Source organism: Sphaerodactylus townsendi, linkage group LG11, assembly GCF_021028975.2.
Source record: "Sphaerodactylus townsendi isolate TG3544 linkage group LG11, MPM_Stown_v2.3, whole genome shotgun sequence".
NCBI classification, from domain to species: Eukaryota; Metazoa; Chordata; class Lepidosauria; order Squamata; family Sphaerodactylidae; genus Sphaerodactylus; species Sphaerodactylus townsendi.
In genome coordinates, this window is record NC_059435.1 from 70,608,472 (window position 1) to 70,635,264 (window position 26,793).

At 48.7% G+C, this 26,793-nt stretch overlaps 1 protein-coding gene across 3 annotated transcripts in view; it reads left to right on the top strand.

Annotated features, from left to right (window-relative positions):
- XYLB (xylulokinase) overlaps nt 1-25,267 on the top strand; it is a 117,379-nt gene extending 92,112 nt beyond the window's left edge. The window contains exons 12-15 of one of the 3 annotated variants that reach the window (XR_007245824.1): nt 962-1,049; nt 4,052-4,146; nt 23,977-24,517; nt 24,642-25,267. Coding sequence is in view for 2 of the 3 variants with exons in the window: in XM_048511857.1 (XP_048367814.1) it covers nt 962-1,049; nt 4,052-4,146; nt 23,977-24,063 (270 nt within the window). In the remaining variant the exon portion in view is untranslated. Of the gene's footprint in view, nt 1-961; nt 1,050-4,051; nt 4,147-23,976 lie in introns of all 3 variants that reach the window. The other 2 variants (XM_048511857.1, XM_048511858.1) reach the window with 2 other exon arrangements.
- Nucleotides 25,268-26,793: the final 1,526 nt, after the last annotated feature.

Sequence of the window (26,793 nt, forward strand, 5' to 3'; positions counted from 1 at the left end):
CAGCTGGAAGTTCTTGCTAATGTTTAGAGGGAATCTCTTTTCCTGTACCTTGAATCTATTACTCCTTGCCCCAGTCTCTGGAGCGGCAGAAAACAAGCTTGCTCCCTCTTCCGTATGATATCCCTTCAAATATTTAAACATGGCTGTCATATCACCTCTTAACCTTCTCTTCTCGAGTCTAAACATACCTAGCTCCCTAAAATGCTCATCGTGGGGCATGGAATTCAGACCTTTCACCATTTTGGTTGTCCTCCTCTGGACCTGTTCCAACTTGTCAGTATCCTTCTTGAATTGTGGTGCCCCGAACTGGACACAGTATTCCCGATGAGGTCTGACCAGTGCAGAATAGAGAGGTACCATTAGGTCCCTTGATCTGGACACTATATTCCTATTGATGGAGCCCAGAATTGCGTTGGCTTTCTTGGGTGCCGCATCACACAGCTGACTCATGTTCAATTTGTGGTCTAGTAAGACTCCCAGATCCCTTTCACCTGTACTGTTTATGCTAATTCACAAGGGCCGGGGGCGTGGCTCAGAGGCAGAGCATCTGCTTCAGACATCCGCAGAAGCTCTTCAGATACCAGGGGTCCATATTCCCATCAAGCCTTCTTACCAGCATGGCCAATTGCTGCCGATGAGGCTGATGGGAATTGTAGTTCCTGAACGTCTGGAGAGCCGCAGGTTCCCTACCCCTGTTCTAGGTTCTATCCCTGGCATCTCCACTCAAAAGGTCTAATAATAGGTGAGATGAAAGAACCCCCCCAGAGAGCTGCTGCCGGTTTGAGTAGACAATACTGGCTTTGATGGGACTGTGGTCTCTGACTCAGCACACAACTGAAGAAATGCAGCTTCTCAACATGCTGGACAGAGATGTGCCTTAGAATAGTACGACCAACGCCGTTTGTTCCTATTAATCATTTCCCCCAAGCCTAGAGGTAACCGATGTTTTTGCTCTTCTCAGATCCTGTCTGATGTGTTCAGCGCTCCCGTTTACACTATTGACACTGCTAATTCAGCCTGTTTAGGTTCTGCTTACCGAGCAATTCACGGTAAGTCAACAAAAGAGCCCTCTAAGCGATATGAACACAGAGAGCTGAATACATATTTGGCTGCATTTGGGAAAGATGTTAAAATTGCCCCCAGGAGAGCGCTCTGTGCATCACGGGGCGAACGAGCGGCATTGTAAGCTTCTGGTTTTCAAACTGCTTGCCTTCAGAAAACCCTTGCCTGCAGAGGAATTAGTCGAAAATGGCCAAGGAACCTCTCTGTTCCTGCCAAGGATCTTTGACCTTGCCCCGTGGTTGATACTCTGTTGGGCTTCTCCATTGTACTGTGTGAGCTTGCTTTGAACTGTGGAACTTGCATATTACAGGCCCGACAGTGGAGGCATGTTTTCAGTCGTAGGATTCCACAGAACCTCAGAATGTGTGGAATGGATCATGAAACCCACTGCTAGATACATTCTGCTCATACCCATACCCTACATGCACCCTACATACAGAGGTGGAATCCAGCAGGTTCTCACAGGCTCCCGAGAGTAGGTTACTAATTATTTGTGTGTGCTGAGAGGGGGTTACTAATTGGTGATTTTGCCTCGTGATTTTTGCCTTAGTTACGCCCCTCCTCTCAGCAGTAGCGCGCAGAACTTGAAGCAGTTTAGCAGGAGGTGCACCGGTGTGCGTGGCAGCCTGCGCCTGCGTGCATACCTCAAGCTTCCTGCCCAAGGATTACGGCGCAGCTGGCTGCGCCCTTGGCCACAATGCCCTGCCCCCTCCAGGAATGCTCCTGCTGCCCCGAATCCAGCCCACACCCCCGTGCCCTGCCCCTGGGCCGACATTGGCTTACCACAGTTTGAGTCCCTCCACCATGGGAACCTGTTACTAAAAATTTTGGATTCCACCACTGCCTACATACCCTTCATTTTTTACATATGTGTAATATCTAAGCTGGCAGTTAAAAGTGGTGGATTCTGGAGAACATGGTTTGTTTCCCCACTCCTCCACATAAAGCCTGTTGGATGACCTTGGGCTAGTCACAGTTCTCTCAGAACTCTTTCAGCCCATATGGAGCCAGGCAATAGCAAACCATCTCCAAACATCTCTTACTCTACAATAGTCATGGTGAAGCTATGACAGGCATGTCAAAGGTGACATGACATGACATGACATTTTGGGTGACCCAACAACTATTCTCCCTGTTTTGATTTTGAATCATAATATTGGACTGCATTTTAAAAAAATGAATATGCCAAGTTGGGTTTGTGTGTGAGGGTGACATACCAGCTGAGTCAAGTTAGGGATTTTCTGAATTTTTGACACGCTGAGCCCAAAAGGTTTGTCATCACTGCTCTATGGGATCGCCATAAGTCAGCGGTGACTCGATGGCACTTTATGCCACCAAGTCTAAGGACCTCCATTTCCACATTCTGGAACCAAAGCTTTAGCTCTCATTTAAAAAATCTTAGGACTTTACTTTCCACATCACAGAACCGAGGTTCCAGCCTTTTTAAAAAAGCTTGAAAGTGTACCATGTCATGATGCCGAACCCGTAAGAGAGGAGGGAAGGGTATCCTAGTGTTCCCTGCCCCAAATTAAGCTCTTCCTAATTTCTCTGCTCTTCCTTTGTTCTTTTGATTGTTCGACTAGTAATGCTCATGAAGCGCAAGCAAGAAGAGAAGTACAATATAAGCACCAAAAATAGTTGCACCAGTTCCCTGCCTGTTGGCTCATACATGCTGTCTGCTCTTGGTGAACTGCTCCTTTGAGTTGGAGACCCAGGGCAGAGCAAGATGTTTAGCCCTACGATCATTTCTTTGGAAGTCTTTATTTTTTCTTTCCAAATGCAGCCACTGGAACTATTTTTCCGTGAGGGAGGATTGGGAGGGGGGAGAAGGGGACCTTTAACCCTTTCTTTTCCCTGACATGTGGAAGAGGAAGACATTCACAATAAAAGAAGAAGAAGAAGAGTTTGGATTTATATCCCCCCTTTCTCTCCTGCAGGAGACTCAAAGGGGCTTACAATCTCCTTGCCCTTCCCCCCTCACAACAAACACCCTGTGAGGTAGGTGGGGCTGAGAGAGCTCCGAGAAGCTGTGACTAGCCCAAGGTCACCCAGCTGGCGTGTGTGGGAGTGTACAGGCTAATCTGAATTCCCCAGATAAGCCTCCACAGCTCAGATGGCAGAGCTGGGAATCAAACCCGTTTCCTCCAGATTAGATACATGAGCTCTTAACCTCCTACGCCACTGCTGCTCCTAATGGGCCTCCCCGCCCCCTCCTTATGGTCAAAAACCAAATCTGAAGGAGTGTCCGCTACTGGAGGGAATTGTGAAGCCCTGCCCACACCCGACTGGGGCTTAGAGAGCATCTTAGAGAGCTGGCGACCGGCAATAGAGTCCTCACGCACATTTCCAGAGCATGCCGCCTTTAATCTCGGGCAGTCCGGTTCAAACTATTTGTAGATCCATTAGACTTATAAACAAACATCGGCAGGGGTGCCTGTGAGGAGCAACAGTCGCTTCCAGGTAGAAAAGCGAGTTGGTTCTTTTTCTCTTTTAGGTCACAAATGACTGTTGTGATGGTGTGTGGGTGGGCAGCTCAGTAGAAACTCTTCGTGAGATGGGTAATCTTCTGTCTCTCTGTCTCTCCTCTTACTTCCCCCTCCCCCAGCTCTTCACTTTTTATCTCCCAGGCTTCTCTGTGGGCTTTTTGGTCACTCTTCGTCCTTGAATAATTACTTCTCCATATTTTCTCGTCTGTTTGCTGCTTTATCGTTGTTCCTCAATGATTACTGATACTGTTGAACTTGCAACTCTGTGGCCAGCTTCGCCCTCCGCGGGACAAACGGGAGTGATTGGCATAAACTCATTCTCAGCACCCCGGCTTGCCCAGGCCCAAGTGCATTGGAATGTAAGATCTTTACCCTTTATCCTTCATTCCTGAATGCTGACCCGGCCGAGGGAGATCAATGCAGCGTATTCATTTGCCAGGGAGCCCCGGCGCATCCTTTATCCTGTTTCTGCGCATTGATCAGGTCTGTGATCCCCGTTGCAGGACTGGTGGCGGAGACGAACGTGTCCTTGACGGATGTCGTGAAATTAGCGCCAGGACCCAGATTAGTTGCTACTCCAGCAGCTGGCGTGGCTCAGGTGAGCTGGCTTTGTTCTGGTTTTTTATCAGATTGGCTTGGCTTTGTTTGTTTTGCTTCCTCTTGGCTTTAAAAATTGAAGGGCTGATGGAACCGTTTCCAAAGGAAGAGATTTTTATTTTAGGAGGAAGGCTTCTTTTGCGTGGACTCTGAATCTGTGGTACCAGGCATTTCAAGGTGACCACTTGAAAAGTTCCTAATGTCAAGAACACATTCGAGCCGTGGAATTCTCACAGTCTATGGGAAGACATAACATCTGTTCAGTCCAATGTTAGTCTATTGGGTAGAGAGAACAGTTCTACCATTGGGATTCCCTTTTCATATGGGGACAACCCAGGGGATCCTGGTGCCCTAAATTAACTATGACAGTGGTGGTGAACCTATGGCACTCCAGATGTTCATGGACTACAATTCCCACCAGCCCCTGCCAGCATGGCCAATTGACCATGCTGGCAGGGGCTGATGGGAATTGTAGTCCATAACATCTGGAGTGCCAAAGATTCGCCACCACGGCACTAGTAGGAAATAGCTTGTTGGTGATAGGCCTGAGAAATGGTCAGTCCTAGTATGGAGGGTCTGTTGGCATGCAAGCCCATACCAGATCAGAGGGGCCATTTTTCTAAAATGCCCTACCTGTCATATCATAGACAGTTCAGAGTAAGATAGATGCCATCTTAATTCTTGAACTTTGATACTAAGAGGGGTTTGCTTGAACGTGCTTTCCCCTCCCAATTACATATGCATAGCAGTAGACAACGCCTTCCCTGAAAACTCAGCAGCCTGGATCTGGATATCAACAGCACGCCTGTCCTCGACTTCACCCAGAGCATGCAGATGCTTCATACCCTGATTCCAGCTAGCCCATTCTTAACCTCCCTCCCCAAGTGTTAATTTAATCTTAAACCTCCTGTCCAACTATTAAACAACCATCAACCTTCCAAAGTTTTTTGATTAGCCTTCCAGGCTCATTCTGACATAGAATGCCCCTGGTTCCAATATCATCAGTGCAGCCCAAACCTGACCAGAAGTTGAGCGCTTCCAGGTTTTAACCCAAACGAACCTTTTTCCATAGCATTGTTCTTGCCTGAGAACAGAACTCTGTTTTGTTTCTGAAAGTTGCCCCTTTTCTCTCAGCACAGAGGGACTGTCCCTGTTCACAGCATAAGAACAGCTATGCTGGATCAAACCAAGGCCCATCAAGTCCAGCAGTGGCCAGCCTGGTGCCTCTAGGACAGTGGTGGAGAACCTATGGCACGGGTGCCAGAGGTGGCACTCAGAGCCCTCTCTGTGGGCATGCAAAAACAGAGTGTGTCCCCCCCTCCCACACATCTAGGCTGCCCTGGGTCACTGGGCTCAATTATTAGCATTAAACCTAAGACCTAGTTTTGGGGAAGCAGTGTCAGTAACCCTGTTAAGCCCTGTTAAACCACTTATTTTCATGCAAAGAACTAAAGCGTGATGCTTTACCTGGGAGTAAGCTCGGTTGCTGGCAATGGGGCTTACTTCTGAGTAAACCCTCCTAGGGTCGTGATTCACCCGTTGGAAGAGTTGCATAGTTGCTTCAAAGCAAAGCCACCGACTACCACCAAGCTTACTCCCAAGTAACGCACGCCTCGGAGCCAGCAATTTTTTTTCTAAACTAAAACCTCAAGATTCAGGTTAAATTGCCATGTTGATAAAGAAGTGGGTTTTGGGTTGCAATTTGGGCACTCGGTCTCGAAAAGGTTCGCCATCGCTGCTCTAGGAAGCCCACAAAAAAGACGGCTGCATCAGCCTTATTCTGACTGTGTTCCACAGCACCAGATATAATGGGCATGCTGCTTTGATACTGGAAAATAGATCTGTTTCATGACTAGCAGCTATTCTGACAAGCAACCATGGTTAGCCCTATCCTCCGTGAACACTTCCACTCTCCTTTTAAAGCCTTCCAAATTGGCAGCCATCACCCCATCCTGGGACAGAGAGTTCCACAATTTAGCCATGGACTGCATCGAGAAACCCTTTTGTCTGTTTTGAATCTCTCCCCTTCCAGCTTCAGCCGATGACCCTGCATTCTAGTATGACGAGAGAGGAAGAAAAACGTCTCCCCGTCATCTCTCTCCACACCATGTGTAATTTTACAGACCTCTATCATGTCTTCCCTTAACTGCCTTCCTCCTGCTGAGCATCCCTGTGTGTTTTCACCGTTGCTCAGAGTGCAGTTGCTCAAGGCCGCCCCCCCCCTGATCATTTTGGTTGCTCTTTTCCGCGCCTTCTGGATCTCTGCAATCTCCTTTTGAGGTGTTGTGACCAGACCTGCACACAGCTTAGAAAAAGAAGAGAGAGATCAATAAAGGATCCTATCAGGGCTTAGCTATGATGACTCAATGAAACCTCCATGTTCAGAGGCAGTGTCTACACATCAGTTACTTCTACATATCAGTTACTATGAGGGTGTTAAGTGCTGACATGTGACTTCCAACTTAGGGCAGCCCTACAAATTAATGACCTACAAAACATCCTGCCATTAACTGTCTTGCTTCAAGTCCTGTCAACTAACAGCCGTAGCTTCCTTTATTGAGTCAAGCCAAAATGTTGGGCCTTCCTCTTTTCCTGCGGCCTTCAACTTTTATTTTTTAGAAGAAGAAGAAGAGTTTGGATTTTTACCCCACTTTTCTCTCCTGTAAGGAGAGTCAAGGTGGCTTACTCCTTTCCCTTCCTGTCCCCCCAACAGAGACCTTGTGAGGCGGGTGGGGCTGAGAGAGTTCCAAGGAATTGTGACTAGCCCAAGGTCACCCAGCAGCAGTATAGGAGTGTGGAAACATATCTGGTTCACCAGATAAACCTCCGCCACTCAGATGGAGGGGTGGGGAATCAAACCCTGTTCTCCAGATTAGAATCCACCTGGTCTTAACCACTACACCATGCTGGCATTTTAGCATTCTTGTGTTTTCCAGTCTGGTCTTCTCATAATATGACCAAAGTACGGTAGCCTCAATTTACCCTGTACTAGTTCCCTTTATTCTTCATTAACAAAATGACAGCCAGTGATTCCTTTTTTGGGTGCAACTGTGCATTACAAGAAATGTGAATCTGCAAGTTCTCTCGGTCACCCTTCATGATGTGCCAAACCCTTTTCCTGTACCTGCATCCCTCTTTCCAGCTTTACCCGCTAATGTGGGGAAAAGGATCAGGAACGGTGTCAGGAGGTGGGCTAGGTCAGTGATGGCGAACCTTTTTGAGACCGAGTGCCCAAATTGCAACCCAAAACCCACTTATTTATCGCAAAGTGCCAACACGGCAACTTAACTTGAATACTGAGGATTTAGTTTAGAAAGAATGGTTGGCTCCGAGGCACGCTTTACTCGGGAGCAAGCTTGGTGAAGCAACCGTGCAATGCTTTGAATGGGTGAATCACAACCCTAGGAGGGTTTACTCAGAAGCAAGCCTCATTGCTAGCAGCCGAGCTTACTCCCAGGTAAAGGATCATGCACAAGCCAGCCTAGATGTGTGTGTGGGGTGTGTGTGATTTTCTCCCCCCCCCCCCACGATGAACTCTGTGCTCGTGTGCCCACAGAAAGGGCTCTGAGTGCCACCTCTGGCACCCATGCCATAGGTTCGCCACCACTGGGCTAGGTTGTCCCACTTGTTACAGAGGAAGAGGATGAAAACATGACACAGGGATGGGGTTTTTTTTTGCCAATGGAAACCTCTCTCACTTATCCTATACTTTTCTTCTTCTTTTTGATGTCTTGCCCATTGGCTTTGATGTCCCCAGATCTGATTCTTTCAAAATGCACTTCCAAGTTTATTTATTTATTTATTTATTAGGTTTATAGACCGCCCTCCCCCGAAGGGCTCAGGGCGGTGAACAATATAAAGAGCACAATCAATTAAAATACAATATAAATATAAATTAGGATGGCTCTGATAAAAATAAACCTTACTCGATTAAAATGCAGCATTAATAATTTAGTTCCAGATGGCGCCTACTATCATTCTCACAGAAGCCCCAGAGTGGGGGTTTATAGGTCTTCATGATGTCAAAGAAGAACAAGAAGGGAGGGAGGGAGGGGGCCCCTATCAACGGCTAGTCTCCCCAAAGGCCCGTGGAACAGCTCCAGTCTTGCAGGCCCTGCGGAACTCCAGCGGTGGTCCCACAGGGCCCTGACAGCTGGAGGGAAGAGCTGCTCCCACCAGGCTGGGGCCAGAGCTGTAAAGCGCTCTGCTGCCCGGTGGAGGCCAGCCGTGATCATGTGGAGGGGCCAGGGATCACCCAGTACAATTGGCCTCTACGCCAACGCAGAGACCAGTTCGGTGACCATATGGGGTAAGACGGGTCCCAGAGGGTAGGGTACGTGGAGGCTCCTCCAGGCCGCTGCAGAAGGCCTTTAAAGGTTAACACTGCCAACACCTTGAAAATGACATCTCGGTATTCAATTGGTAACCAAATGTGCAAGCGCGTGAGCACAGGTGTAATATGCTCTCCCATGGCACCTCCTGTAAGCATACGCGCCGCTGCATTCGACCATCTTTAATCTCCGACCAGGACGCAAGGGAAGGCCCAGGAGAGCTGAAGCTGCAATGAAGTTCTAACCTTTGCAGGTGACCGCTGTATGGACTCACAGTGGCCAAGTCAGCGCTGGAGAGGAAGGCTGGAGCCAGCCGCCGGGCTCGGACTTTAAGATGCGGTAAAATGCGACCCGGGTTATATGGCCACCTGTTTCCCATTGAAAGAGACGTAATCCAGGTGACCCCCAGGTCGCTGGACAGAGGGGACTGGTGCCAATAAAGCGTGCCTCTACCACACCGGGCGGCTGGAAATTCCCAACCTCTACGCCTTCCACGCCTTCAGCCAGAGGATCTCCGCTCTTCGATGGATTCAGTTTCAGCTTCTGCTCTGTTTTTCAACCAACCAGCCACGGCCCCCAAACAATGCTGGAGAGCCGCAGGGGCGGCGTCCGCCCCTCCATCAATAGAATCGAGCTGAGTGTCATCAGCATATTGATGACACGTCTGCGTTCTAAAGCTCCGCACTCAACTGAGCAAGGGGTCGCATATAGATAAGTTAGAATAATAGTGGGGACAAACAGCGCCTCCTGAGGCAATTCCCGCAATGAAGCTGAACACCTCCGGAGATGCTTGCTAACCATTAATCTAACTTGCTGCGTCCGGTCCCAGAGAAACGAGGCAATCCATTCAAGGACAGTGCCTCGCGACTCGAAGCGCCAGGGCGGTGGGTCAAAAGTTGTCGTGATCGCCCACCATCAAACGCCAGTGTTAGATCTAACAGAACCAGCAGCGCCGATCCGCCTCGGTCTAGTTGTAAGCGGAGCAAATCTGTGACGGCGACGAGAACAGTCTCCGTCCCATGCCCAGCATGGAAACCGGACTGGAAGGGATCAAAAGCCGATGTGTCCTCCAGGAAACCCCGAAGCTGCTCCAACACCACTCTCTCAAGTTGCTTATCCAGCACTTGCTGTCTGCGCCTTCACCCCCCTTTCCCTTCCGTTTGGGGTGTTTTTTTTAGAAATCTGCAAAATGTTGCCAGTTGATTGTAGGCATCTCAGCAAGAGTCATGACTGGAAAACAACCAAAGCCAGAGGGCCTGTCAGCAATCCAGTGCGCGAGCATGAAAAGTGTAGTGGAAGTTCATAATCTGATAAGTCAGTTTGGTTCTGTTTTTAACAGGGCTGCATCTTACTGTCCGTCCGATTTTGTTCTGTCGGGTTTAGCCGCATTTACTCAACTGACAGTTCTTTTTATAAACTTCAAAGTCAACCAGAGGTTAAGCGCTGTCTTCCAGGGGAGTTCTCTGAAAAGCGCCCTGGCTAAAGTCACGTGAATCAGCCCGGTTCATATCCCTGCATTTGTTTCTTTGGAGTAGATGAGTTTTTGGGGAGCATCTTTGCCAAGTAAAGCAAGAGGAGCCGTTGCTTTAAAAACGAAGCTCATCAGAATTCATAACAGGGTGTGTTTTTTTGGTCTTCTATGGTTCGTTCACACATGAACATGCATGATGTGATAACTCTGCAGCAGATGGTTGGTAGCTGAATGTGTGAATTGACTCTATCGAAAAAGTGTCGCACTTGAGGTGACACCAGATGAGATGCGTTTTTTCCCTGTGCTTTTAGATCTGAGTCAATGTCCCTGTTCCAAATCCCTAAGATCAGGCATGAATTTCTTCCTTCCTGTGACACTCAGTGGTCATGGTGACTCGGAAGGATTTTCAAGGCAAAAGACATCCATTGCCTGCCTCTGTGTGGGCTGAGACAATTCTGAGAGGACTGGTTGTTGAGGGCTTTCCAGGCTGCGTGGCCGTGGTCTGGTGGATCTTGTTCCTAACGTTTCGCCTGCATCTGTGGCTGGCATCTTCAGAGGTGTATCACAGAACCAGTTGAATCCGGCCGTGAAAGCCTTCGACAGTACACCTGAAAGGACTGTTACACAGCAGGCTTCACGTAGAGGAGTGGGGAATCAAACCCAGTTCGCTAGATTGCAGCCTGCTTCTGCTAACTACTAGATCACGTTGGCTCTCATGATACCTGAACAGCTGATCAAAGAGAGAACATCAGGCAGTTTGAGCTGAGATACAGACTCTCCAAACCCGGAGGATCCCGGAACGTTAATTCCATGTCTCTGTCTACAATTTTGCTCCAAAATCTGCTTCAAACCCTCAGTCTGGGCAACTGTTTGCTGAGGGAAGCCACCAAGCTATTTCCCTAAGTTTGCGGAATGCCTGTCTGCATCCTTATCATTTGTTTGTTTGTTTGTTTGTTTTGGATTTATATCCTGCTTTATCCCAGAAGGATCCCCTGTACATTTCACTCCCCGTCTCACCCCACCCCTGTGAGAACAGTTAGGCTGGGAGACTGTGAGTGGCACAAAGTTACCCAGGGAGCCTCCACGGCAGAGTGAAGATATGAACCAGGGTTTTTCCAGTCCAGAAGTCCAACAGCTGAACCACACTGTACAAATGACAGTGTAATAAGGCCAGTGATTTTGCTCATTCACAAATGCTTCCCCACCTAAAGTTGCTGCCATGAGAGCGCCTATGAGAGCGCCTCCCATAGGGGGCATTCATTGAAAATGCTGGGGGGAAGAATTAGGACTAATAAAAGGAAACACTTCTTCACGCAACGTGTGATTGGTGTTTGGAATATGCTGCCACAGGAGGTGGTGATGGCCACTAACCTGGATATAGACTTTAAAGGAGGGCTTGGGACAATAGCAGATTTATAGAGGAGAGTCGATTCATGAGAGCTACCTGAATTTGGAAATTCCCTCGTTGATCTGGGATTACCAGAATGCCTCCAGATGTTCACAGTCCAGTTATAATTCCCGGGATCAGTCCATGCGCAGTATAGCCACTAATGCTTTCACATCCTGCCTGGGAGGCTCCCAAAAGGCACCTGGTGGGAAATGTAGTGTTATGAGGCGTGGACATCCCTGGATGGTCAGCTCGAGTTTTGATACCAGTCCAGCTGGCTTGTTCTTATGTTCTTATGTTCTTATGCCTATGTGAACCAGCTCTTAGTGTCTGTTCAGCTTAGGGCAACTTCATGTGTTGTCAACATGATGAAAGTGTCCAGGATTCAAAGGTGTATATGTGCCAGGTTGAAATATAGGCATGAATTTCTCTATTCGTTTTCCCATTCAGCATTGAACCTCCTGCATTTAGAAGTTTAGAAGGCAGGCTAGGAGTGGAAAGGTGGCCGAAAGATGACAACCCCTCGCGTACTGAAACCACTTTTCCAGTTTTCATCCATCATCAGTCTTTTATCCATCCTTTTCTGCCAGCAAAACGCTTAGAAAAACAATCTATAGTTTAAAAAGCAATTTAGAATAAGGGCTAAAGAAATTGCAAGTGACTGTGTCTCAGAAAAAGATGTCAGTACGGTTGGTAGAGGTGCAATGGTCAAGAAAATTGTATGCTTTCTCATTAGAATACAAAAATTACCATTCATTTTTACATGCGGCCTTTGTCAAAACCATTATTTTGTATGGTACTTTGATTCGGCTGACCAGACGTCCCACTTTTGGCGGGACAGTCCCGCCTTCAAACACGGTATCGATTAATCATGGGTTATTTCAGTATCCCGATTTTTGGAAGGCTGCTGCTATACAGAGGTGCCAGAAGGCAGTGTAGGCAGCCTCCTCTGCGGCAGCCGCAGGCCTTGGGGATACCTTCACCTGGAAGCTGCCGTTTCCGCCACCTGTGACAGGGGTGGGAAGCGAAGGCGCCCAGAAGGCGATGCGCTCCTCGCGGCTATAACGCAACATCCCGTATCTACCCGTACATCCGGTTCTCAAAGGTGACCATCCTGGTCCGCTGGCAACTTTGATGCAACAGCAAAATGTCAAAATGTATTTTTATTTTCAAATGGATGAAGGGAAGAAGGGCTAGGTAGGCACTAGGACCCAGGCAGAGCATTCTACAGCAAAGAAGGTCCGGCATGTTGAATTCTGCGGCAAAGGAAGATACAACCCCACTCACATCTTTTTCTGAGACAGACTATAGTATGAACAAAGCCATGCTGAACTCCAAGGAAAACTTTAATTCTTGTACCTCCGAGCAGATTTGCCAGCCATGCTCCAAAGAGCCTCTAATTACCCCTCCCCACCCCCCAAAAAGGTGAATAGTGGTTCAGGATTATGTTTTAGATTTTGGAAAGGAAGTGGATTCACAATTGACGTATGGTCAGGTGGGCGTGGTCTGAAGTTGGAGTTGGATGTCTTTCCAGTGACTCCATTGTTTACATAGATAAAGCCTTCAGGCAGGGCATGTGTTGTATTTTGATTTTTTCTTGCAACTGCATACCACATAAAATGAGGCGGGGCATTTCATTTTCCTCCTGTATCAACCCTCCACACACTGTTCCCTCTTTCCCTTCTCTGGCAGCCCCAATTGCCCCTCCCCAATCCTCGCTTCCTTCTCTTCCTCCTGTCCATAAACCAGCCCAACTCTGTCTGCCCCCCTCAGCCTTCAGCTCCCCACTTTTCCCACCCGTCTTTCTTTCCCCTTTTCTTCTCTCTCTTCCCTTCCTTTTCTCCCTCCTTTCTGCTTCTCTCCGTTTTCCTGTTTTTCCCCCCTTCCCTTCTATCGTTTACCTTATTCACACTTCTCCTCCCTGTCCCTGCTTTTGACTGACGGTAATCGAGGCTTGGAAAGCTTGACAATATTGTTGTGGTTCCCTAGCGACCCCCACACTTGCCACCCAGATCTCACATTGTAGTCTTCTGAGATCTCAGTGGGCGCATCTTAAAACTACAGCCATTGCTTCGATTGTTTGGGTTTTTTTTTAACCTCCCAACGTTTTTTGTTTTTTTACAGTTTCAGGTTTTCACCTTGCAGAGTCTAGGGGTCGAAAATACTTCTGCTTATAGACAGAAGAATCCCCTCATCTATCTTCCACTGTAATAGGATTTTTAATCCTACAGTTCATGGGCCATTGATTCAAGAATCAGACATAATGATTATACGTTATTTCCCCACTCCTCAATGATTATGCAGCGCACTTAGCCAGCGTCCCACTGCTGGCAGAGGGTCATCAAAAGGCGGGGAACTGTGTCTCATAACATCTGGATGCGTGCGCTGAAGTTTGACACGAAGCGGCTATGGTATAGATAGAAGAATCCCTGTCTCGTCTCTGTCCGTCCACTAAGTGTAAATTTTTAATCCTAGTTCATGGGCCCCATTTCGCCACTTGAGGAAGGTCAGCGGGGCTTGATGAAATGAGGGAAGGACTATACTAGGTATAATTGGCCGTGGTGGCAGGGGCTGATGGGAATTGTAGTCCATGAACATCTGGAGAGCCACAGGTTGCAGACCCCTGGTATAGAAGATGAGGTGAGGTAGCTAAAGAAAGTGAAGAAGTGTGACTTCTCTCTTTGCATCTAATGTATTGATTACCAGATTGCGGTGGTCATTTTGGTTTACTATTGGGGTATGAGACCCCTGCCCAAAAGGGCAAGGACCGCTGCCCTTCTTTTCATCTAGAACAAGGCCAGCCATATGGATTTTCACAAGGCAAGAGCTCGATTCAAGCCATAACAGGGACCTGTCTGCCTTCATGGTCCGAATTATTGGTGAAGGCGCCCATTTATCATGCTGATGTTGCTGTGTTGGAAAGCTGGCCGGGAGCAACTGATCCTGCCTCCAGATCAGCGGCCGAATGAATAGCCTGTTAAAAGAGCCATCTAATGGTAATTAACTTTTGCTCATTATCCATCCAGGATGGATTTGAATGACCAGCTGAGCCCATCTAGTGCTTTGTGTCTTGTTTCAGTAAACCTATTGAGTATTTCCCCCCTCTCTTTATTTAAGAAAGAAAAGAAATTGAAAACATTTCTTCTAGAAAAGAAAGATTAATCTGGAGCAGTAGGCATGACTGAAATAACTGGGGAGATTTTATAACGCTAAGTATATGCTAACAGACAGTAAGAATCCATTATTGCGGCATTAAAATGCAGCACTAGTTTAGCAATCTATTAAAACCGGAGATGCTTGGCTTGTTGGTTAATTAAGCCAAAAGGCACGGGAAAGGAGTACGATTATCTTGAAGATAATCACAGCGCCGGTGTTTTTACAAGCCCACAAGCCCCTGCAAAACAGCCTAACAGCAGTTATGCACATGATACGTGGAGTCTTTTGGCTTGTTAAGAGCATTTGCCGCTGATATGCAGAAATTGTTTGTCCCTCATCGTACACAAATTCCCTGTATCCCTTTAGGGCAGTGCCTGAAGCCCCCTACGTGATCCATACATTTTCCCTACCTCATTTCACAATTCACATCTTCTCTTTGTCCCCCTCCATCCTGATTACATTCTAGCTTTCCTTTTATTTGACTTATTCTATTTCAACTTATTTTGTCTCTTTCCCATTCCTTCCTTCCCCTTTCTCAGCCTCTCCTGATTCTGTCTGTCATTCACCATTGACTCACCCTCTTTGAAACATAAAGCTGGAAGGGACCTCAAGGTCATTCACAATAGAAGAAGAAGAAGAGTTTGGATTTATATCCCCCCTTTCTCTCCTGTAGGAGACTCAAAGGGCCTTACAATCTCCTTGCCCTTCCCCCCTCACAACAAACACCCTGTGAGGTAGGTGGGTCTGAGAGAGCTCCGAGAAGCTGCGACTAGCCCAAGGTCACCCAGCTGGTGTGTGTGGGAGTATACAGGCTAATCTGAATTCCCCAGATAAGCCTCCACAGCTCAGGCGGCAGAGCGGGGAATCAAACCCGGTTCCTCCAGATTAGATACATGAGCTCTTAACCTCCTACGCCACTGCTGCTCCTTTCCTACAGGAAATTCATACCTGCCTCCGCACTCCACTCACCCAGTGACCCCCACTCTATGCCCAGAGGAAAGCACAAACCCTCCAGGATTCCTGGCCAATCTGGCCAAAATTCATTCCTGATCCTAAACCGATGCTCAGTGGGCATGACCTACTTCTCTAGCTTCCTGTGAGGTCGGGGTTGGCAGGACGGGCAGATTGGGGGTAGTGGTGATGGTACTGGTGAGAGTAAGGCATTGGAGCAGATCACAACTGTTCGAGCAGGGGTGTCCAACCTTGGCCCTCCATATGTTCATGGACTACAAGTCCCATCAGCCCCATGCCAGCACCGCGCTGATGGGACTTGTAGTCCACGAACATCTGGAGGGCCAAGGTTGGACATTCCTGAGTTAGAGGTTTCCTCTCTGGACAAATGGGAATAGGAGGCTTATGTATTTCCCTACAAAGGTCCATTTTTGCTTCGCTGAAAAGTTTGCTTTGCAAACATATGCATTTATTTTGTTCCCCACTAGAATCACTAAGGGCACCAAGGTCACTTTATTGTGTAAAGATGAACAGTTAAAACATGCATAAAAAACATGTTTAAACCACTAAAATCACCAAATCCAAAGAGCAGCAGTGAAACACCAGAACAGGAAATCAACAGACATCATAAAGTATTGTTCAGCAGTGGCGTATTTGCCTAGGGACAAGGGGTACCCCTTGCCCCCGGGCGCCACTCTCCTGGTCATGTGGGGGGCGCAAAATTGCCTCCTCATGTGACCAGGAAGACGGCAGTGGGGGTGTTGAGCTGGGCACCCCTGACCCCCACCTATGTTGATGACACATGGGCGGGGTCAAGGGTCTTCCCTCAAAGATAGACAGCAGGCAGCAGGGGACTTCCCTCCTGCTGTTGTCTTCCGAAAGTACGCTCTTCAACCCGCCCCATGCATCAATAAGTCCCATCAACATGGACATGGGCCGGGTCGAGGGTGCCTGACTCCACCCCCCAAGGGGGGCACCCGGAGACAATGTGTCTCTGGGCGCCATTTACCCCTGGTACGCCTCTGTTGTTCAGAGGCCCTCCAGATTAGAGGTGAGCATTCCAGAAGGCCTGAAGAGATGTCATAAGTCTCCCCTGCCCCATAGTTTGGGGGCAGTCACTGAGAAGACCCATGGGTCCATCCTGACTTCAGAGCTGGTTTGGGAAGAAGTTGTGGCTCAATAACGGAGCATCTGCTTGGCCTGTCCAAGACCCCAGGTTCAATCCCCAGTTAAGGATCAGGAGATATGAAAGACCCCCTACCAGAGACCCTGCAGAGCAGCTGCCAGCCTGAGTAGACAACCCTGACCTTGACGGACCAAGGGTCTGATTCCGCCAGCTTCATGCGCGTGCATTCAAGGCAGTTCCCTGCACCAAAGCTCCATCCAAGCATCTCATAGCTCAGGCAGGTGGATAAGTGTATATGTTATGTGGGGAGTGCATAGTGACCAGACGTCCTGCTTTTGGCGGGACAGTCCCACTTTTAAGCAATTTGTCCCGTGTCCCGCTTTTTAAAAAATCTCCTGATTTTTGGAAGGCCACCGCACTGCCTTCTGGGGCACTCCCCTTTTCCCGCCCTGTCACAGGGCAGGAAACAGGGGAATGCCCCAGAAGGCAGTGCTGCAGCCTCCCACGCACGCAGCCGCAGGAGCACACTGCCTTTTGGGGCGCTCCCCGGTTTCCCGTCCTGTCACAGGGCGGGAAATGGGAGCGCCCCAGAAGGCAGTTCGGCAGCCTCCTGCGCTGCTGCACTGCCTTCTGGGGCGCTCCCAGTGACAGGGCGGGAAACCAGGGAGCTCCCCAAAAGGCAGTGTGCTCCTGCGGCCGCGTGCGTGCACGCCGGCGTCCCAGTTAAAAAAGGTGAAAATCTGGTCACCTTAGGGGAGTGAAAATGTGGAGCGCCAGCAGTTTGTAGGCCCCATGCATCCCTTTCCAGCTAAACGAGGACCAGCCGTCTGTGGGGCGGGAAAGCGTATATGGAAATGAGTTTATTACCAGGTGAATGGTGTGTCAACGGATGTTGTGATTTTAATTGTAGGGTGGGTTTCCACATTATCTCCCTCAGACCACTCACTGGGGCCGGTTGTAGTAGGGGGAGAGTAGCTGGCCAGAGCCATTCCCTCCACCATTACAGCAACTGCAATCTATCGAATGCTTGTGGATTATGACTTCATCTGGTGATGACTTTGTGGATTTTATTATTTCTTTTAAGCTTCCTTGGAGCGTTCTTCTCACAAAGAAAGAAACCAGTATGTTTTGGCAATAAGTAAATACAAGTTCAGGTCTGCAAATAAAGATTGCTGTACATAGTGCTGCTAGTTTTCTATTTTTATAGGTGGGGAGAAGAAGGGGCAGAGGAAAGAGGAGGAAATTAACCTGTTCTAAGCCTTCCTCACACACACTTTCTTGCCACCAACCAACTGAAGGCTTCTGCATTTTGAAGCAACCTTTTGAACCAGTGTGGTGTATTGGTTAAGAGCGGTGGTTCTAATTGGGAGAACCAGGTTTGTTTTCCTTGCTCTTCCACATGAAGCCTGCTGGGTGACCTTTGGCTAGTCACAGTTATCTCAGATCTCTCACAGCCTCACCTGCCTCACAAGATGTCTGAGGTGGAAAGGGAAGGGGAAAGGGATTGGGATTCTAAGCTCATTACATTAGAGAAAAACCGGGTATAAAAACCAGTTCTTCGCCCTCACCCTCGTCATTGTCGTCGTTGTCGTCTTCCTGCTGCTGCTGCTGCTGCTGCTGCTTCTGCTTCTTCTTCTTCTTCTTCTTCTTCTTCTTCTTCTTCTTCTTCTTCTTCTTCTTCTTCTTCTTCTTCTTCTTCTTCTTCTTCTTCTTCTTTTCCTCCTCCTCCTCCTCCTCCTCCATCATCATCATCATCATCATCATCATCATCATCATCATCATCATCATCATCATCATCATCATCATCATCATGGTCCCAGGCCGCGTAAGGCCTTAAAGGTCAACACCAGCACCTTGAAGATGATCCGGAACTCCACTGGGAGCCAGTGCAGCTGGCGCAAGACAGGCTGAATGTGATCGTAGATGGCGCTGCCTGTGAGTAAGCGCGCCGCTGCATGCTGGACCAGTTTTAGTCTCCGGATCAAACGCAAGGGAAGACCCGCGTAGAGCGAGTTACAATAGTCTAATCTGGAGGTGACCGTTGCATGGATCACCGTGGCTAGGTCCGCTTGGGAGAGGAAAGGAGCCAGCCGCCGGGCCTGGCGGAGGTGAAAAAAGGCAGCCCGGGTTGTATGGGCCACCCGGGTCTCCATTGAAAGAGACAAATCCAGGTGGACCCCCAGGCTGCGCACGGAGGGGGTCGGCGCCAATGTGGCCCCCTCCCACACCGGTGGCTGGAAAATCCTGTCCCCCCCCCTCGCGGCCAAGCCAGAGGATCTCCGTCTTCGATGGGATTAGTTTTAACCTGCTCTGCCGCAACCAACCAGCAACCGCCTCCAAACAGTGCTGGAGAGCCGCAGGGGCGGCGACTGCTCCCCCCTCCATCAACAGAATGAGCTGAGTGTCATCAGCGTACTGATGGCAGGTCAGCCCAAAACTCCGTACCAGTCGAGCAAGGGGTCGCATGTAGATATTAAATAGCAGCGGGGATAGTAGAGCCCCCTGGGGTACGGCGCTGAAGCAACTTTTTGAAGCAACTTTTTGAAGCAACTTTTTGAACCAGTGTGGTGTATTGGTTAAGAGCGGTGGATCTAATTGGGAGAACCAGGTTTGTTTTCCTTGCTCTTCCACATGAAGCCTGCTGGGTGACCTTTGGCTAGTCACAGTTCTCTCAGATCTCTCACAGCCTCACCTGCCTCACAAGATGTCTGAGGTGGAAAGGGAAGGGGAAAGGGATTGGGATTCTAAGCTCATTGCTATTGTGAGAAAAACAGGGTATGCGTCCAGTTCTTCGCTTCCCTCACCCTCGTCGTTGTTGTCGTTGTCGTCTTCCTGCTGCTGCTGCTGCTGCTGCTGCTGCTGCTGCTTCTTCTTCTTCTTCTTCTTCTTCTTCTTCTTCTTCTTCTTCTTCTTCTTCTACTTCTTCTTCTTCTTCTTCTTCTTCTTCTTCTTCTTCTTCTTCTTCTTCTTTTCCTCCTCCTCCTCCTCCTCTTCCTCCTCCTCCTCCTCCATCATCATCATCATCATCATCATCATCATCATCATCATCATCATCATCATCATCATCATCATCATCATCATCATTCTTTTTTGGCCCTAAAACCTATGTGGTATATGTCTGATTGTCCCTCCTTATGGGTTTTTTTTAATTGAAAAATGCCATATAATGTTTGATATTGATTGTATTGCAGTTCAATCATTGTAAACTGCTTTGAGCCTATTGCGATGGGGAGAGGATCAAGAAATTATCATCATCATAATGATAATAATAATAGAATTCCAGATAACAAGCGTCAATTCAGAAGAGGCATTCCTTCTTTCTCATAAGGATGGGAATGCCTCTACAAAGATGGTGCCTTCTGTGACACGGACTGGCACCCTCTACATCCCAAGGTTTCTTCCCCTGCTTCAGAAGGAACTTGTATTCATATGCAAATTCATGCAGCTTTAACTGACTGATTTTAAAGGCATACAATTAATCAGCTCAGATTTCTTTAATCAGGTTACAGCCCTATCCAGCTCAGATTCTTCCCCCCCCCCCCCCCCCCCGGCCAAGTCAAATAGCCTGTTTTCAGATTGCAGAGTTTCTTCCTTCTACTGGACACTGGGTTTCAAGCATGCATGGTGGGTTACCTCCACCAAAGGGCTTTAGTTTCCATACCGTATTCCCATTTAAAAACCAAAAAGATAGAGATGTGAAAAGGTGAATTTCACACAAAATTAATACAGACAAAGAAAGACCGATAGGTTTAATTTTCCCTCCACGTTCACACGGGTATAAAACAACAGCCGAACATCAGTTATTCATGCTAATGGCTGGGAGACCGTTGCAGCAGATGCTTGATTTTTGCACATTAGCAAGTTAAGCATTCAAGTCCAATAAAACAGTCAAAAGCACTGTAGCCTTAAATGTAGCCGTTCATTTCTTTTGACACTTTTAATTTAGAGCAATGCGTTCTGGCACAACGCTTCAGAGCCTGCCCTTATATAAAGGCACTGTTAACACGGGGTTATGCGCCGAGTTGTTGTTTTAGGTTTTTGTTTTTAATTTGTAAAAACAGCAATAATAATAATAATATTCGCATCAGGAAAGGAATGCAAGAGCCTGCTATCTCGGCAGCACAGCCGCTTCCAGAAGTCCGGGGCCGCTCTATTAAATCTTCGCTGGCACAAAGCAAGTGGGCTTTATCAGCGCTGCAGATAATCAAAGTGAGAATTAGTGAGGCTTGACTATAGATATTTCAGTAAATAAAAGAGCTATTTTTGCCTGAAGTATTGATGCTCCTAATATAGCCATAAGTGTTTGTTCGGTGCTTTGCCTGCTCCAATGTATACATTTAAGGAAAACAAGATGCCAGGGCACGCAGTAAGGGGGCTATAATTTTGGGAATAGGTCAGAAGTTCCAAACTAGTGCCTCTTTTACCGGGAATTTCCCTGCCCTTGGTTCCCTGAGGCTGAAGCCCGTGTGATCGTTTCCCTGGCTGATCACCCCATGGCGCAGAGGTGTGCAGTGGGACAGGAAGCGTTTCAGGCAAGAAATCTTGTCCTGATGTACTTCCTGTTTGTGGCACACTGGGGCAAAATTTCTTGTCCCGACGCGCTTCCTCTTGCCCCTGCGCACGCATCTTGCTTTCCCCAGGGAAAGTGAGAGCACTTCCGGCATGACTTTTCACCAGTGGCGGGATTCAAACTGTGGCGTAGCATCAATGGGGCTGGGCAGGGCACGACGGGGGCGTGGCCGGGCATTCCAGGGGCGGGGCATTCCTGGGCGGGGCTGTGGCAAGGACGCAGCCGCTGCGCCGGTCCTTGGGTGGGAAACGAATGCACGCAGGCGCAGGCTGCCACGCACGCACGCCGATGCACCTCCTGCTAGACTGCTTCAAGTTCTGCACACTACTGCTGAGAGGAGGGGCGTAACTAAGGCAAAAATCACGTGGCAAAATCACCAATTAGTAACCCCCTCTCGGCACACACAAATAATTAGTAACCTACTCTCGGGAACCTGTGAGAACTTGCTGGATCCCACCTCTGCTTTTCACACTAAAGTGGGGCAAGGCCGGGGAATGCTGGCAGTGGGTAATCGGCCCCTCACAAGCACGCCCTGTCCTCCGAGGTGGCTTCCTATGTCACGCTTGTCCCCCTTCTTCTACTTTGGGAGAGAGAGAAAAACTCACCCTCTGTTGTAATCATGACTATGGCAGAATATGCGCAACTGAGATCGCTGTGACAATCATTATATTTTAGCACATATATTATTAAATCGTTCTAAGTGTTCAATGGACAGTAGAATAGATGTTTTCATGCCCTGGTGACTCAGAATACAGAGGAGAAAAGGGTTGGGGTGGGGGCGTGAAGAGGAAAGTGAGCAAAGTCAGATACTACCTCTTACCTGACCAGGTGGAACAGCCGCTACAAGAGATAGTTCTGATGGACAGGGGTATACCACTCACAGGGACAGGGGGGGGGTCAAATGACCACTGGCACACCGGCGCGGGGGAGGCACCTAAAGATAGAGCCGTACTGCTGCCAGGAGCCGGCCTGCTGCTGTGGCACCCATCCGAGCCACCTCCGAGCAGTGGCATAGGAGGTTAAGAGCTCGTGTATCTAATCTGGAGGAAACGGGTTTGATTCCCAGCTCTGCCGCCTGAGCTGTGGAGGCTTCTCTGGGGAATTCAGATTAGCCTGTACACTCCCACACATGCCAGCTGGGTGACCTTGGGCTAGTCGCAGCTTCTCGGAGCTCTCTCAGACCCACCTACCTCACAGTGTGTTTGTTGTGAGGGGGGAAGGGCAAGGAGATTGTAAACCCCTTTGAGTCTCCTGCAGGAGAGAAAGGGGGGATATAAATCCAAACTCCTCTTCTTCTTCTTCGTCCCTCCCCGGGCCCTTGGGGTGGGGTGCAGGGGCAGCTCAGACAGGCACTGCAGCGACAGGCTGGTTCCTGGCCCGCCCACCATGGCACCCCGTCCCCTGCCTCCCTGCAAGCTGGCTTCTGCCTTCCCCAGGGCCCGAGGAGGGCAGGAAGCGGCCTTCAGGGAGGTTGCGGGGGGCAGCTTCGGCTGGCACTGCAGCAGCAGGCTGGTCCAGGAGCTGGGGGGTGCTGGGAGGGGGGCACCAGGAGGGTGCCCAGAGCAGGTGTTGTCCTAAAGTGCCATTTGCCCCAGATATGCCTCTGCTGATGGAGAACAGGTCTGGTAGCCCTTGTCCTACCCGAGCCAGGGCTGCAGGACATTCTGCCTCTCTGATGTTATCCAGCTGAATGCCCCTCGCTGGGGAAATCTCTTCCTTCCCTAAGTCTGGTAGAAACCAAAGACAAGCGCATACGCAAACATCAAAACCACCAAAGAATAGAGACCGTTTTTCAAAGGCTGGCCACGATGGGGGTTTCACAGACATGGGGACCAGCTGGTGGAGGAAAGGCTGCCATGCCCAGGAGCCCCGGGATAGAACAGCCACGTTTATTTCACCCAAGTGCGCCCAAATGCCAGCAATCAGCTCCGCGTTGTGTGATTAGCGAGGTGGCTTCCCCGGTGTTTTGTTTAATGCCTCTCCTTGAAGCAACTGATACCTACTCCGAGAACAGTGAACTGAAGCACCCTTATCTGGTCGCCACCACAGTCTCCATAGAAACTGTCTGAGAGTGTCATTAAAATGTAGCTGGAAAAGAGCTGTTAATATAAGGCCACAGAATACTCGTTATTCATTTTATGGCCTCTTTTTAATGTGTGGAATGTTTTACAGTCCATCTAATTTGTCCCTACAAAAGCCCAGCCAGCCAGTCTCCATTTTACAGCAGGGGAAGAGCCAAAGCAGCTGAGGCAGAGCTTGGAAATGTTGTGCAGCAGCCGCACAACTCAACTGAGATCAGAAACTGGACCTCCCAAAGCCCAGCCCAGCATTTGATCCACCACTTTTTAGCTAAGCCACCTGACCAAGAGAAAGAGCATCTTGGAGCGCCAACTTTTTAAGAACAATGGGCCTTTCCCCACTTACCTTAAGCCCCACGCTACTTGAGCAGAGTAGCGCGGGGTCCCTCGGCACTCCCCACGACAGAGGCGGCGACAGCACAGCTGCCCTGACGCTGCCGCTGTCGCGCCCCCTCAGCGCGCGGCATCCCAGGCGCTCTTCTTAAGGGCGCCTTTTGATGACTGGGTCATGGGGACGCCCGGGCGCGCGCCTGGGATGCCGCACGCTGAGAGCAGCGCGTGGCATAGGGGGGATGGAAGAGAGTTGGGAAAGGCACACAATTAATTTCACCCCTGCATGCTTTGTTCTGTTTTACTGGTTCAGTTGTGACATATCTGGAGAAGCAGCGCACAGATCTTTTGAAATTTATAAAATACTTTCTCTGATTATGAGGGCACAAGACTTTTAAAAAGTCACTAAAAGTAAATTTCCTCTTTTGCAGGTCTACCAACCCCTCCTCAAAAGGTACATGGTGCTTGAACAACAAGTGGTGGATGAAACAAAAAACCCGCCTGCTGCCTCTGAATGAATATCAAATGGACCATCAGAAGAAATGGTCGACGTGGTCACCCATTTCTCAGTTTTGTACTTGAAACAGAGAGATTGTGATTTGTTGTCTTCTGAGAGCTGGGGAACGAATGCTGTATGCTTTGTATCTCTTTTTCTGCCATGAGAGGACACCCAATATCTGTATATCCATCTGCCTTTTCAGCCATCTTTTTCCTTCCTCCCTGTTGCCACCAAAGTATTGGATCATGGAAAGAAATTCCCCATCCATGAAGCCTGGTGTTGTGGCTTGTGCAATTAGTGACCCACCAAGACAAACCAACCCACCAGCCATCTGTTGAGGTCTGCCAGAGGCTTGATAATCCAGGCAAGAACACCGGGGGTTGTTTGTTTAAATTAATTGAGTCTATAGCCAGCTGCACAGCATGGTCGGTGAGTAGCATTCATAACCTGGGCAGACTTGCCCTATGCCAGTGGTGGCGAACCTTTGGCACTCCAGATGTTATGGACTACAATTCCCATCAGCCCCTGCCAGCATGGCCAATTGGCCATCCTGGCAGGGGCTGATGGGAATTGTAGTCCATATCTGGAGTGCCAAAGGTTCGCCACCACGGCCCTATGTCCTGCATCCACAGCTTTTTGTATCCCATGTCAGTCCAAGCTCACCACGCAAGCAAGGAACCCAGTATTTTGAAAATCTCAGTAGGCTTTTACAATGTTTTTGGCGGTGCAGAAAAAAAAGGCTCACACATACATTGACTGTGGTAAGTGAAGGCCTGGTATATCTGCACAACCAATGTCTTAAAAACTATTGTGACCTCTTTCTCCCTGGAGCATTGTGGGAATTTTCGTTCAGCATTCTGAACATTCCGTGTGAGACATCACCCACACCTGCACAACTTTTGCAGAAGGACAGTTCCCTGCGGGGGAAAGCAATGACTGTTAAACGTTGGCCAGTCTGTAGTACAGAGAGAGACCCTTGTGAGTCAGCTAGGAACTGAACAGACTTCCTGAGGTTACAGTAGTTAGTTAAGTGACCTCCACAGACGCTTCACCTTCTGGTACCCTTCCTACTCCTTCCTGGATCTCTGAAGGGTCTTCTGACCACCATCTGTATAACGCTTCATCTCTACATTCTTTTCTTTCTGTTACACGGTTCCTTGTTGAAAAACAGAGAAAAGAAAACGGAGCTAAATTGTGGATGCAAAATAAACATCAGCAAATGACTTTGTATGTTGTTATTCATTATAAGCATGCACTCTGTTGTGTCTGGTGCAGAATACATTGCTAGATGAGGCTTGGACTGTCAAAGTGAGAGAACCCTCTCAGGAAGATGGGGAACTGTTCAATTGTGCTGAAAGAGACCCTTTATTCTGCCCTTCTCTATGTCAAATGTGCCTTCTAATGGTCGAATCCCCACTACCGTCTTAGCCAGGTTTCAGAACACAAACTAACCAGGTTTGAGGGACGACCTCCCTGGTTGAATCCCCACTACCGTCTTAGCCAGGTTTCAGAACACAAACTAACCAGGTTTGAGGGACGACCTCCCCGGTCGAATCCCCACTACCAAGCCTTGTAGCTTGTGGTTTCAGGAACACAAACCAACCAGGTTTGAGGGACGATCTTAATCTCCCGGTCGAATCCCCACTACCGTCTTAGCCAGGTTTCAGAACACAAACTAACCAGGTTTGAGGGACGACCTCCCCGGTCGAATCCCCACTACTGTCTTAGCCAGGTTTCAGAACACAAAATAACCAGGTTTGAGGTCGTTTGTGTTCTGAAACCTGGCTAAGACAGTAGTGGGGATTCGACCTAATGAAAAATGCCATGGCTGGGGGCATTACCTGTGGTCATTTGTCTAACCAAAATTGGAACCCAGTCTTCCTGTCTCCTGGCAGAACAGGGAATCAAACCTGGTTCCTCTAGATTAGAGTACACCTGCTCTTAACCACTACGTCACGGCTGCCAGAGTCTTTCCTGGCACCTACTACAAGAAATGCTGTAAATGGGGATTGAACTTGTGGCTTTCTGGATTCAGCGCAAGGACTCTGCGCTGGACAGAGCAATGGGTCCTCCCTCCCACCACTTCGAGTTTTCTGGATCTTAAATACAAAGCGTTGACTTAAGACAGCCGGCAGCTGCATCCTCTCCCTTTAGCATGATGGTCCCCGAGACCTACCTCTAATCCATCTGCGAAACGTTTATTGATTCTCCAATAAGCTTGACACAATGAAAAATTATTTTCTTTGCTGCCTAAAGCCCTTTATCATGGAAATGGAAACAAACCAGTTGGCGCTTTCTGAAGGGATTTGCTTTCAAAGTGCTGACAAACTGAAGCGAAAGGCCCGCTGCTCATGCTTTAAAAGACACCATTGATCCAGCAACACCTAATTTGATCTTGACTGAATCCCTTTCTGTTTTAACCATTCTCGGTGCACGTTTGTGTATGGTAAACGCAAGGAGTGTTTCAGAAAGCGGGGCTATCAGGCTGTTACTCTCAGGATTAAGTCTGAGACCAGTTTGGAGGGGGAAAAAACTCTTTTTCAGGAGAGAACGTTTGACTGTGTGTGTGTCGTCTCTTTCTGTCTGAAAGGGGCAAAGCATGGATTATAACACATATCGCAACCTCAGGTGGTGCAACGTTAGTCACGTGATAAAGGCTGCACATAAACATGGACAAACACAGAGGTGGGATCCAGCAGGTTCTCACAGGTCTTCGAGAGTAGGGTTACCACTCACTTGTGTGTACGAG